Here is a 14,360-nt window from a genome sequence, read left to right as displayed (position 1 = left end):
GCTAAGCAGCAGTTCAAGAAATGATTTGGAGGTGCTGGTGAACAGAAAACTAAAGGAATCAACAATGGGGATGGAAGGTCACGATTAGTTTAGAGAACATTAGGGCACTGAGGATGGTGAAGAGGCTCAAGATCTAAGGAAATGGGAATATACAGCCTAGAGAAAAGACTTAGGAGAGACATCAGAGCTGCATTCAAACACTGTCATGTGGAAAATGATTAGACTTGTTTTACATAGACCTAGAGGGCAGAACTAGGAGTGATGCCTGACAGTTCCAGAAGTCAAGTTTAACTCAAAATAGGGATATATTTCCTAATAATTAGAAGCATACAAAAGCAGAAAAAACTACATTAGGAAGTAGTGGGTTTCCAAATGAAGTCTGGATAACTACTCATTAGCTAGATGTAGAAGGGATCTGTGGTCAGCTATAGTGAAGAAGACTAGATGGCGTGCAAAGGGAATTTCTAAAACTCTTTGATTCTGTGATTTGTCTTACATTTCATTAAAGCGGTGAAAAGAATAAGAGAGACTGAACAAGTACAAAACAATTTTAACTTCCCAGTCCTTTTAAAAAACATTAAACTCAGCTTTTGAACAACTTGGGGTAAAAGTTTCAATCCCAGAACACATGAACTTATTTACCTGAAAGCCTGACAAAAAAGACATGGCTTTTCCACACCAATTATTTTGGGGAGCCCCAAACTTTAAAGCTTTTGACAGAAAAGCTATAAACCACAAATAAAACAGTTGAAACAACAACTAGGTGAAAGTTGTAATATTTATGAAGCACTTTAGAAAATGAAAACCTTCAGCACTATGAACAGTATCTTTCGACCTCAAGACGGCTTCTTATGACATTAGAATACAAAAACTGCCAATGTGTTTCTTGATTGATTAACTCCTCTTCATGAAGGAAATGGTAAAACTGATTGCTTAAAATTAGCTTGCAATTATTCTGAATATTTAAATATTTGCTGCTATTAATAAGAGATTGGTATCAAAAAGGGTAAAAAGAATGTGAATTAATAAGAACAGTGTCATTTATCATTTTTTACAAAGCATTTAATGGATGTTTGTCAAATGCTATTTCATACTAGGTGTTATACTAGGTGTTACTGAGATGGTCTTGAAGGTACAGCCTTCAAATATTTATCTTATAGTTTTCAGTGACAAGCCACTTATGAAAAAACTCACTTCAAACATTATAAGCATCTTTGGCCTCTACATCAGTGTAGAGTCTAATGGGAATCCACCTACAGTCTTTCTCCATTCCAATTCATCCTTCATCTGCTGCCTCAGCTTCAGTCCTAACTCTCTAGTGAAGATGTCCTTTATTCTTCCTCTTTATCCTTTATCTAGCACTTACAATCTAGATAAAGCACACCATTTAGCATCTGATATATAGTTCTAGTAGCGTTTACTACCGTTCCTTGTGAGTTGTTCTTGTTTCTCGACAATATTCTGAGTTCTTTGAAGGCCAGATCTTTGAATTAAAGCTAGAAGGAACCTTAGAAATCATCCAGTCCTATTCCTTCATTTTACATAGCAGGAAACTGAAGCCCAAGTGACTTGCCTAAGTTCACACAGATAATAAGTGGCAAAATCAGAATTTTAACCCAAATCTTCTGAAGTAAATCTATTACTGTTCCCAATATATCATGTTGACTCTTCATATTCCCCACCTGTACTGTGAAGAATAAATATTAAATAGGCAGGTACTCCCTCCAGTGTAGTACTCTACAGAACCTGTTAAATTCTTGCTAGTAAAAGATTGCTTGCAAATTACTACTAAAATAATATTGCTAGTAAAAGAAAATATTAACTCCATTCCACTTTTTAACTGCCAGAGACATATTTTCCACCTACTTCTATATTTTAAAAAATACTAATTTTAAAACAGGATGGATTAAAATTGTAGTTTTCAGGAAACATACCAAATTGAATATGAAATGATTACTTATTTTTTAGAATAGTTCAACAATATACATTTATACAGTGTGCAACGAAGTCTCGAATTTTGTCCTAAAACCATACACGCATTTCACCAGAAAAGAAGGTGGGAAAGGGCAATCTTTCTATAAAGTTTGTCTAACAATTTAAAACAATCACTGCCACCAAAGAAGAACAAAACAAAATCCACCCCCACCTCTCACAATATCCTCTAGGGAAACAATGAGTTTTCAGGCTCTGACTGATCAACTCACCTATTCCAAGGGCAAACACAAAGGCCACAACACTTGTTGAGCTCTGTTAAGGTCTTCTCTGCCTCTCTCATGTCTTTGTTTATTTGGTCCATGCCTTCTTCTATGCGGTTCAGTTTTTCTAAGAAGAGTTGTTTGAAGGTTACATTTTGTGGGAAGTTACCAGCTATCACAAAAGTTCTAGGAAGCTCCTCAACCAGAAAATACTGCTGTATGAGGCAGGGTAATATGATGCAGTCCCAAATTTCATAATGCATTGATTCAATCTAGTAAATGTCTATAATGGCAGTGAAAGAGTAAATAATAAATACTGTCTGACATGAGGTCAGTCTGAGATGCCCCAAACTTTAAAGCACCTAGCCCCCAATATGAGAATGAACTGACCCCAGGAAGGGCTTAGGGATATAGTTCTGTTTGGGAACCATATGGGCTGAGATCTGCTTTGGAACCAGATACCCAGCATAAAATTATTTCTAGCTCAGTAGGTTCAAACCTCAGAATAAACAAGGGCCCTTGAGAACCAGAACCCATATGACGCTGAGCTCCAAGGAATATTCCAATTTGGATGTCCCCCAAACTTGTTTAGGTCACTAACCAGATTTAAGCCCTATAGCCTCATTTTCTGGGTATATAGTAACTGTGTGGGGTTTTTTTGGTGAGGCAATTGGGGTTAAGTGACTTGCCCAGGGTCACACAGCTAGTAAGTGTTAAGTGTCTGAGGTCGGATTTGAACTCAGGTCCTCCTGACTCCAAGACCGGTACTCTATCCACTGTGCCACCTAGCTGCCCCCTACAATAGCTTCTTAATATCTTCAGTGAAAAATTCAAACACTGTATAATACAAAATGTGAAAGGGTTTTGAGGTGGAGAAAATGTACCACCCATTTGGGTAAGGGAATTCTTAAAGGACACATTTTGGAAACCCCCATGAAAAGCCCTGTGAATGCTACAAATCAGTATAGGTCATGTGCAAAGTGAAATTCAGAACTTCTTCCAATGACTCCAAACTCACCCCCTTGTTCATCCAGCATAGTGATGGTTTTGATTCCTGCATCCTGGGACTGAAAGAAGTTAAAAAAAAAAGTCTACAGTATAGCTAAAACAGAGAAACTAATATCCACAAAGGTAAAACAAACAGCCCCTAGGAAATATAGAGAAAACATCAAGACTGGAGAAAATAAGATTCTAGACAGATTAAGCCAGGATTCTAGATGTGTACTGTATAACACAGTCACTATTTGAAGTGGAAAGTGAGTCACAAACTTTTATTAAATTGATTGTGCCTGCCATGTTATACTAATGGAAGAGGAAAAATCAAGTGTTGACATTACATAGCTTGATGATATCAATGCCTTGTTTTCAAACAAAAAAAGTATTGTTTTCTTGTCCCTAAACTCACTCAGAATACTAATTTAACACAATCCCCCCCTTGCTCAATTCCCGTACTTGACTAGATAGAATTGACTTCATGTCAAAAATAACATTATCTGAGCAATAAATATATTATTGGGCATTACTGATCTAAATACTAAACAGGTCACAAGTTTGAAGCATACACATAACAGCTTTGCAGGGAGAACAGCAGCATCATGTTGTACCCCCCAGGATATCCAAGAGGACAATTCTAGTAACATTCTCTTACCTCAATGGCTAAACCCAGGATTCTCCTTGTGCTTTCCAGGGACTAAAAAATAAATAAATAAAAACAAAGTTTTAATCTAACATTTAGTGTGCAACAAAAAATAAGCAGAATTTGAAAATAAAAATCTATGTTTACCATGTTCAGAATGTTATTCTCTATTTTCTGCAAAATCATTGCCAACTATTCCTTAAACAATGTAAAAACAACCAAACTGGTCATTAAATTTGCAAGTTGATTTTCACCAGTGCTCCAAGAGATACTGGGGGTCCAGTCCCTGAATCACAGAATTTGAGAACCTCTACAGCCATGTGATTCAACTCAGACCCTATAAGAATACCCACTATAACATACCCTGTAAGTGGTCATCCAACCTTTGGGTGAAGACTTCAATATCTCTCAACCCAGTCCATCTCTGGATAGTAATGATTGTTAGGAAGTTCTTCCTGACATTGAGGCTTCTTTGCCAAGTTCCCCCCCACTGCTTTTGACTCTGCCCTCTGGAACCAAAAAGAACAAGACTGACCCCTTTGCCACATGACAGCCTTTCAAATACTTGAACATAGCTATCAAGTCTTCTTTTCTCCATGCTTAACCTTCCCATTTCTTTCAACTAATCCTGAGGTATTATAAACTCAAGGTCTTTCACCATTCTGAAAGCCCTCTTCTACTTGGTGCCCAAAAGCAACCACCATACTCTGGATGAGGTTTGACAAATGAATTATCACCTCCCTGTTCCTTGAGGCTATGCCCCTCTTAATGCAACCCAAAACTAAATTGGCTTTTTAGCTCACATACCACCCTGTTGAGCTTGAAGCCCACTAAAACTCTTTCTTTTTCAGAACTGCTATCTATCCATGCCTCCACCATCTTATACTTCATAGGTTGTTTTGACTGAAACTCAACACTTTACATTTATCCCTACTGAATTTCATCTCATTAGATTCAGTCCATTGCACTAGTCTGTCATACAGCATATTAGCTATCCGTTCCAATTCTGTCATTTACAATTTTGATGAGCATACCATCTCTGTCTTTATCCAAGTCACTGATAAGAATACTAAATAGCACAAGGCCAACCACAGAGCCCTAGGGTACTCTATAATCAATATATCTTCAAATCTATTTTCAAAATCTTCAATCAATAAATCAACAAGAATTTATTAAGCACATACTATGTACCAGGCACAATAGTAGGTGCTAGGGACGTAAAGATTAAAAAGGTATAGTCCAGGGGGCAGCTGGGTGGCGCAGTGGATAGAGCACCGGCCCTGGAGTCAGGAGTACCTGAGTTCAAATCCGGCCTCAGACACTTAACACTTACTGGCTGTGTGACCCTGGACAAGTCACTTAACCCCAATTGCCTCACTAAAAAAACAAAACAAAACAAAAAAAGGTATAGTCCTCATCTCTCTATATAGCTAGCCATCAATGTAGTTCAGGTCCTTATTATACCTCTGACCTGAAATATTGAAGCAGCAAAATGGTGCAGTGGATGGAGCATTGGCCCTAAAGTTGGAAGGACCTGAGTTCAAATATAATTTCAGACACTAACTATATGACCCTGGGCAAGTCACTTAATCCCCACTGCCTTATGCATCTGGGGCCATCTCCAGTAGTCCCATTAAATATCTTGTAAATGGACCCAGATGGCTCACTCTGGAGGAGTGAGTGAGGTTGGTGACTTTGCACAGACCTCCTTCACTTAAATCCAATTCACTGTAAGTCATGATATCACCTCCCAAGGTCATGGTCCTCTTTGAGAACAAAGGATGAACAACAACAACCTGAACTATTACAATGGCCTCCTAAATGGACTTCCTATCTCAATTATCTCCAATCCATCCACAAAGCTGCCAAAGTGATCTTATTAAAACACAGGGTTGACCATCAGTTCCCTACTCAAACTTTAGGTGATTCCCTATTATCTCAAGTACCTCTGTTTAGGCTGGAGTGTTAGAATTTACTTTTAACTTTTCTTTTCTTTTTTTTTCTTTTTTTTTTTAGTGAGGCAATTGGGGTTAAGTGACTTGCCCAGAGTCACACAGCTAGTAAGTGTCTGAGGCTGGATTTGAACTCAGGTACTCCTGACTCCAGGGCCTGTGCTCTATCCACTTCGCCACCTAGCTGCCCCTACTTTTAACTTTTAAAATTCTTTTTTGAGGGAAAGTGCTAACAAGACAATAATAGCATCATTAGTATATCAATATCAAATGCATTTTTTTAGTTTAATCAATCAACAAACATTTACTAAGGGACCAGCCTGGCCAAAATGGCTAAGTTGATCCTTCCTTACCTCAGATCCGAGAACAGAAATACAACATACAAATAGAAAAGATGTGGAATGATTTAAGACTTTCAGTAAAAATGTTTACCTCATCAGTCACCTGCTGAGCCCTTAATTGAATTTCTTCTGTTGACATATTATCCATGATGGATCAAAATTCTTGGTACACAAAGAAACAGGAACTGAGATATTCTGTTTAAAAAGAAAAAGGTTTCAGGAGCTTTATTCTCATCTTAGAAGATCACTAAGATTTACATGAACTGATGCAAAGTGGAGCAGAACCAGAATAATATTGTACACAGTAGCAGCAATATTGTAGGATGATCAACTGTGAAGGACTTAGCTATTCGAAGCAATACAATGATTGAAGATAATCCTGAAGGACTCATGATGAAAAATGCTCTCCACCTCCAGAGAAAGAAGTGATGTAGTCTGAATGCAGATCTAAGCATATCTTTTTTTAACTTTGTTTTTCTTGAAGGTTTCTTTCGTCTGTTTTCTTTTACAACATGACTAATATGTATAATGTATATCAAGTTGCTTGCCTTCTCAGGGAGAGGGAAGGAGGGAGAGAATTTGGAACTGAAAATTTTTTAAAATGAAGGTCAAAAATTGTTTCTATATGTAATTGGAAAAAAATTTTAATTTTTTTTTAAAAAGGAAAAAAGTTCTCTACTATCAATTTGATTTTTTTTTTTTTAGTGAGGCAATTGGGGTTAAGTGACTTGCCCAGGGTCACACAGCTAGTAAGTGTTAAGTGTCTGAGGCCGGATTTGAACTCAGGTACTCCTGACTCCAGGGCCGGTGCTCTATCCACTGCGCCACCTAGCTGCCCCCCAATTTGATTTTTTAAAAAATACGACATCATGTTTGTAATAAAGTCTCCAGATGAAAAAAAAACACAAAGAAAGTTTTGTAAATTGAGGAGCAAGGTAAGAAAGGATTTTAGTATTCCAAATCCAAACATTGCTGTGCAGAATCTGCAGCCTGCTCTGAAGCACTAAGCTCAGAGAAAGGAAGGTCTGTTTAAATCCCACCTCTGCCACATACTCATTACTCTGTCCTGGCCAAATAACTTATAAAATCGCACAGCTGTTTTGCATGACTGTACATGTATCATCTATATCAAACTGCTTATCCTCTCAAGGAGGAGGAAGAGAGGGAAAAAATGAGGAACTCAAAAAAGAATGTTAAAAAATTCTGTTTACCTTTGAGAAAAAATAAAATTAAAATTAAATGAGAACAAAATTACACAGAGGTTAATACTATAAATGACAGATCATAGGTTCACAGATCACAGAGTCAGAGTTGGCAAGGCCACATTTGAACTCAGGTCCTTTTGAATCCAGGGCCAGTGCTCTATCCACTGTGCCACCTAGCTGCCCCTAGAATCATAGCATTTTTAAAACCACAAGAACAAGGAATGCAAGAGATGAAAGTTCAGAAAGTATGAGGAAGTTTGATCTCAAGGGCTGTATACCTGAGAAAAGGGGTCATGTTTTAGTGCAGGGAAAACTTATGAGCAGATTCCTGGGGAGGACCTTGGTTTTTATTTCCTCAGTGACCAGAAGGGCTATGAGGAATAGCATCACCAGTTTTGACCTAAGGGGTAAAGAGGAAGTTAAACTGAAAAAGCGTTTCACAGAATCGGTACTTATTTACCGACTGAAGCTGTCTGTGCCCAAAGCCTTATTTCCTGACATGGGTGAATAATTTCATACTTCAAAATGTGAAAGAGCTAATGAGCTGGTTAGTAAGACAGTGTCTGACTTACAGGAACTGATGAAAAGTGAAGTGAGCACAACCAGTAGTAAGAACATTGTACACAGTAACAGCAGCACTATATGATAATCAACTATGAATGACGTAGTATTCCCATCAATACAAAGGTCCAAGACAGTTCCAAAGGTCTCAATGAGGAAAATTGCTATTCATATCCACAGAAAGAACTAACAGAGTCTGAATGCATATTGAAGCATACTATTTTCACTTTCTTTGGGGTTTTTTCCACGTTTTTTTTTTCTTTCGATCTATTCCTTCTTTCTCAACATGATTAATATAGAAATATGTTTTACATGATTGCACATGTATAACCTATACTAAATTGTCTTAGGGAGAGGGGAAATGAGGGAGAGAAAATTTCAAACTCAAAATTTCTAAATGCTAAAATTTTTCTTTACATGTGATTAGAAAAAATAAAATACTATTTTAAAAATTACATAGTACTTGGGAAAAATTTAAATGCCATTAAAATAAATGATGATGGTGAAAAAAAAATAACACAGTATTTAAGAATTGAAAATGGATTTTTGGGACCACAGCAATACTAAATCTAACAGCTTATAGAACTATGCAAAAAGTAGAACTGCCCCTATTAGCATCTATTCATTAATTTATCATTAATCATAACAGGCAGTAGAAACTGTAGAAAAGCATACGTTCTATTAAGTGTTTATGAAGGAAGCTTTCAGGATAAAAGATCTTTGTTAGGGTTTGGTTTAGAACCACATTTCATTCTATGCCAACAACAGGTTTTTATGGGGTTTTCTAAGAGATTCTTAACTTTTATGATAACATGCTGAGGAGTAGAAGGAAAAGAGAAGCAGGGAAGAAATAGGGAAGCACTATTTTTATACCTGAATCATAACTGTAAAGAGAATTCAGAATTCATAACAGAACAATCTAATATTAGTTAATCCAAGCATTTATTAACTACCTGGGGATTCTAAGAAGAAAAAAAAACTACTCTTAAGGACTTTATATTCTACTGGGAAAACAAAACACATTCACAAATAAATAAATATAAAAAACATAGGGATGACAAGCACATCAACAATGGGAGAAAGGGGAGGGAGAATCAGAAAATACTTCAAAGAGGAAGGGGAACCTTGGCTGAACCTAGAAGAAAGATGAAGATCTTAAGGGCAATGGTGAAGGAGGACATGTCAAGAGCAAAGGAACAGAGGCAGAAAATGAAATTTCAAGTTCAGGGAACAGCTATTAGGCCAGACTGGATGAAATATGGATTACATAAAGAGGATGTTACACATTGTACACAGTATCATCAACATTGAGTGTTGACCTACTGTGATGGACTATATTCTTCTCACCAATGCAATGGCACAGAAGAGTTCCAGGGAACTTGTGATGGAAGAGGATCTCCAAATCCAAGAAAAAAAAAAAAAGAACTGTGGAGTATAGATGCTGATTGAACCATACTATTTCTTTTGTTTTGGGTGCTGTTGGTTTTTTTTTTTTTTCTATTTTGAGGTTTTGCATTACTGCTCTGATTTTTTCTCTTATAACAGGATTAATGCAGAAATAGGATTAATGTTATTATGTATATATATATATATATGTATATGTATATAGATATATAGATATAACCTATATCAGATTGCCTGCTGTCTAGGGGAGGGGGGAGGGAGGGGAGGGAGGGAGAAAAATCTGAAATTGTAAAGCTTGTATAAACAAAAGTTGAGAACTATCTTTACATGTAACGGAAAAAATAAAATACCTTATATGTAAAAAAAAAAAAAAAGAGGATGTTACAGGAATTAATTTGGAAAAGTTGGAAGGGCTCAAAACTATCGAAAGCTTTAAGTGACAGGCTTTATCCTGGGGAAGAGAGGACAGACAACATGACCTGCCACATCTTAAGAAAATCATTTTGGCAACTGTCCTCAGCACAGCTGGACGGACTGGATGCAGAGTCACAGAGTCAATAAACAGTTATTAAGTGCCTACTATGTGTCACACACTATTCTAAACCCTGGGGAGACAAAGAAAGGAATAAGACAGTCCTTGCCCTCAAGTGGTTCACAATCTAAAGGGAGAACGCAACACATTAAAAACAGACTACAAAGCAGAGGGGGCAAGTAGGGGAATGATGAAGTCCTGCAGCCAGGGTAAGAAATGATGAGGAGGTGAGAGTTTCAGAGTTGATTTCAGCTTGCAGAATGAGTTCCTGGAGATCACAAAGTGCAGGAATGGAAATGGGTAAGAAATGATGAGGTAGGTTCCCTGGATGCCTCCTTATATGCTTCAATTTCTCACCTCAAAAGTGTGAAAATGGAAGCAGGAAAATTAGGAGGCTTGTGAAACAGTAGTAAGAAGGATCTAAACTAAAGTAGTGATTATGTAAGTACAAAGAAGATCAATTTGAGAAATCCTGTGGCAGCAAAAAACACAAGTCTAGGCAACTAACTACATATTAAGGGAAGAGGTGAGGAGAGCCATAAACCTGAAGGACCAGAAGGAGTGTGGGGCCTTCAGCAGAGACAAATAAGTTGGAGGACTGGCTGGATTTAGGCAGGTTGAATCAGAGATGTCAGTGGGGCACTCCAGGTGGCTTTGGCCAGCAGGCTGATGATGTTACAAGGCTGGAGTTGAGAGAGATTAGTAAGAGACATAAAAATTTGGCAGATATGGTATGAGGTCTGCTGAGATCATCAAAAGAGTGCAGAGAAACAGAGCTTAGGTTAAGAGCTTTGCAATTTGTATATCCACGTAGCAAGAGTGTGGAAAAAAATTTTTTAAAGCAGACACATACAGAAAATCAAAGGAGAACAATGTTATCAAAGAAGGCATTTGCAAAAATGAAAAAAAAAAGAAGGCATGAAGGGAGTTTACCAGAGGAGGGTGTAGCTGACAGTACCAAAAGCTGCAGAAACCAAATAGAATGAGGAATGAGGGAAAAAGCCAGTTGGAAGTCAAAGCATTTGACTTTTCACTTTTCTTTTCTTTTCTTTCTTTTAAAGAAAAAATTTTTTGGAAGTCAAAGCATTTGAGATGTCAGTGTGTATACCGAGACCTCCAACTAGAAGGGCAGTAGTTTCCTTTAACATGGTCAGTGTCTTTGTCAGTAAATTACTGGCAATCAGGTCCCCCAGGCCAGACTGAAATCTTCTCTTATGCCAACTCTGCAGCCTCACATTAGTGGAGGATGGCACATATCCAGAAGATTCTCAGTCTCATTCCCCAGAAGCACAAGCCTTCTAGAACAATGGTGTCAAATTCAAATAGAAACAAGAGCCACTGCACTATACAAGAGAATCCCTGCAGGCCATGAATTGATGCAGAAGACCATACATGTTAATATAGTTATTTTCAATTAATTTATTTATGTTGTTAAATATTTCCCAATTACATTTTGGTCTGGTTCAGGCCTCAATCCAAAGTGTTGTAGGCCACATGTTTAACACCTCTATTCCAGTCCATTTGGCACCCTGAGGCTTTCAGGCACTCAGATACTGGGACTTGGATATGAGGTGTCTTCTGGGTATACCTTATTCCTTGTCATCTTCAAATAAGGCTATAAAATGGCACTGATCTTGTGTTTAGAGCAGGGCTTCTTAAACCTTTTCCATTCACAACTCTTTTTCACCCCAGGGGCAGAGGCACATCAAATAGGTATACATAACCTTTTACTGTTGCCAAATTTTTCACAACACCCCCCCCCATTCAGTTTTTTGACCCTGTATAGGGTCTTGACCCACAATTTAAGAAGTTTTGGTTTAGAGCACTTCCCCTATTGGGGTCTCTTTATCTTTGTGAGGTGTCTTTTTCAACTATGACAACCACTAAAACCAAGTATCAGAAAAAAATTAACTTAGATTAAGACTTTCAAATTGCTGTATTAGAAAGTATTAAAGTCAAAATTCCAAAAATAATAGAGCATATTCAATTACTTTGCTAAAAAATTATTTTAGGGCTAACAAGAAAGTTTTTTGTACTATTAAAATAAGATTTTAAAATATTGTTTATTTCATTTTTATTTTGTCTTTTAATTTTCATTTTTGTTTATAAGTAATATATACATATGTACACATATAGTATGTAGTACTATAGCATAACGCATATGCAAATTACAAATATACTTCTATTTAGGACATGGGACCAAAAATATTTTATTAAGTACTTATTTGAACATTTTGGAGACCACTGCTATAAAGTTTTGTAATACGTTTTTACAACCTTATTTTGGACTAGAATGTTTGCATTTACTTACCTCATTTTATATCTTAATGTTTATCTTATGTGAATAAAAAGGTATTCCTTTCAAAATATTTTAATTTCTATTTTTGTTAAATGAGATTATCTTCTTCTAGTTATGCAAAATTACTAAGGATATCCTAAGAACTTAATTTGTCCCTGATTAAGGGAGTCTTTTCTTTATTGTCACCAACAATCACTTGGAAGTATAAGTCTAGATATCATATTTTTTCTCCTAGTATACTAAAGAAAAGATATCGCAATTTAGGGTACAACCATCAGCAAAAAGAAAACTTCTAAGCAATGAAAGGAGGTTTTCCTGAGATCAAATATAGCTGTTGTTAAGGGGAAACAGAACAGGAAATCAGCTTCCTCCTCCTGGTGGAATGTCAAAGGTCTCACTAAGTTAGACGACCTATAAAAACTCTTCAGAAAAAAAGAAAAATGTCTATAAACCAAGATGATAAGCTTACTTACAAATTCTAAAAATTTAGCCATTAGTATAGAGGTATTACATTTCATTCAACAAGGAATTAGGAAGGAAAAGGAAGAAGGGGGAATTGAAGAGTAGATTAAAGGAGGAATTGATTCTAAAGCTCTAAGGATAAAAAGAAATATTTATAGCTCTTTTTGAGCTTGGAAAGAATTGGAATCAGAAGGGGTACCCATCAAATGGGGAATGGATGAACAAGTTATCATATATAAATGTGATGAATACTATTGTGCTATAAGAAATAATGAAGGGAATAGGTTCAGAGAAACCTGGGAAAACTTGTATGAGCTGATGTAGAGAGAAGTGAATAGAACCAGGAAAAAACGTATGCAATAACAATAATGTTGTAAAGACAAATAACTTTAAAAGAAATATAACTGATTATAATGATTAACTACCATTCCAGAGGACTAATGATGAAACATGCTATCCACATCCTGATAGATGAAAGCCTCAGAGTACAGAATGAGACACAAATATGTGTATGAGTGTATGCACACATATATGTATATATATATAGAGAGAAAATAGCTATATATGTGTACACACACACGTGCGCACGTTTTCCTTTTGGACATAGCCAATGTAGAAATTTGCTTTGCTTAATTAGACGTGTTTGGAACAAGGGTTTTGTTTTTCTTTTGTTCTCAATGGGGTGGGAGAGGAAAGAGGAAAAAGACTTTTGCTGATTGAAAAATAATTTAATTAGAACTTTAAAAAAAAAGGATAGAAGTATTAACCTCATTTATAATGTAGACTACTTTGGCAATTTGGTCAAGCCTATGGACCCCTTCTCAGAAAAATGTTTTTAAATGAATAAAATAAAATATATAGAATTACCAAGTAAATCAATTATACTGAAAAAAATTTTTGAGTTTTTTTCCTCTATCCAAGTTCAGAGACACACTGAAATCTACCTATGAACCCCCTGCCCCGGCACTAGAAGACATTTTGCTTGTATTCTTTTGAACACTAGTCAGTTAACTTTAGCAAATTCTTAGGAATAAGTCCCTCCAAAATCTATTAGCTGTTTTTATGCTGCTTCTATTCAGTAACCTAGTAACTAATTTTTAACTTAATTTAATACGACCCTCTAAATCAAATTCAAATTATACCCCACACATTTAATTAGGGAACATTATCATAGATGTGTTAAGACTGTGTAAGCATAATATGTGAACTGAGATAAACATTTTTTTTCAATCTACCTACATATCTGCTTATCCAACAGCTTAAGGTAGATTTGGTTATCAATGCCTGTTATTAATGAATATTTGGATATTTTTTATATTACTAGCTTGGCATAATGGATAGAGAGCCTGCCTTAAAGACAAGAAGCTCTGAGTTCAAGTCCCACCTCTGACACATACTGACTGCATAATCCTGAGCAAGTCCCAACCTCTCAATGATCTGGGCAACTCTATGACGAGCAGTTGCAGAAAAGGTACCAAGCTGCATGAGCAGAAGGTATCTCCTCACCTAAGAGAACCTTAAGCCAATGAAATCACAGGTCCAATCCCTAACTCTACCCTTAGGATTCTAAAAGACAATTATTCTAAGAACAATTGTTTAAGAAGAATAGGAAAAAAATGGGAGTTTTATATGTTCACTGAATTCAGGATGTATCAATCATGTCAATTCTACAAAAGGGCTAGGAAATGGAAATGACAATCTGACCAGAGGGAGGAGGTCCAACTGGGGAAGGCTGCTTTGAAACAGGAAGTGAAAGCAGTCTTCTTGACCTCT

The 14,360-nt window shown here is 36.5% G+C and overlaps 1 protein-coding gene across 1 annotated transcript in view; it reads right to left on the bottom strand.

The window, feature by feature from the left end:
* The window catches only part of SNAP23 (synaptosome associated protein 23), a 47,701-nt gene that overhangs the window by 17,444 nt on the left and 15,897 nt on the right, over nucleotides 1–14,360 (bottom strand). The window contains exons 2-5 of the mRNA XM_043981682.1: nucleotides 6,216–6,319; nucleotides 3,844–3,885; nucleotides 3,214–3,262; nucleotides 2,205–2,322 (exon numbers count right to left, since the gene is read on the bottom strand). Coding sequence (XP_043837617.1) covers nucleotides 2,205–2,322; nucleotides 3,214–3,262; nucleotides 3,844–3,885; nucleotides 6,216–6,272 — 266 coding nt within the window. The 5' untranslated portion in view covers nucleotides 6,273–6,319. The remainder of the gene's footprint in view (nucleotides 1–2,204; nucleotides 2,323–3,213; nucleotides 3,263–3,843; nucleotides 3,886–6,215; nucleotides 6,320–14,360) is intronic.

Source organism: Dromiciops gliroides, chromosome 2 (assembly GCF_019393635.1).
Source record: "Dromiciops gliroides isolate mDroGli1 chromosome 2, mDroGli1.pri, whole genome shotgun sequence".
Taxonomy (NCBI): domain Eukaryota; kingdom Metazoa; phylum Chordata; class Mammalia; order Microbiotheria; family Microbiotheriidae; genus Dromiciops; species Dromiciops gliroides.
This window is presented reverse-complemented; position numbering and strand designations above follow the sequence as displayed.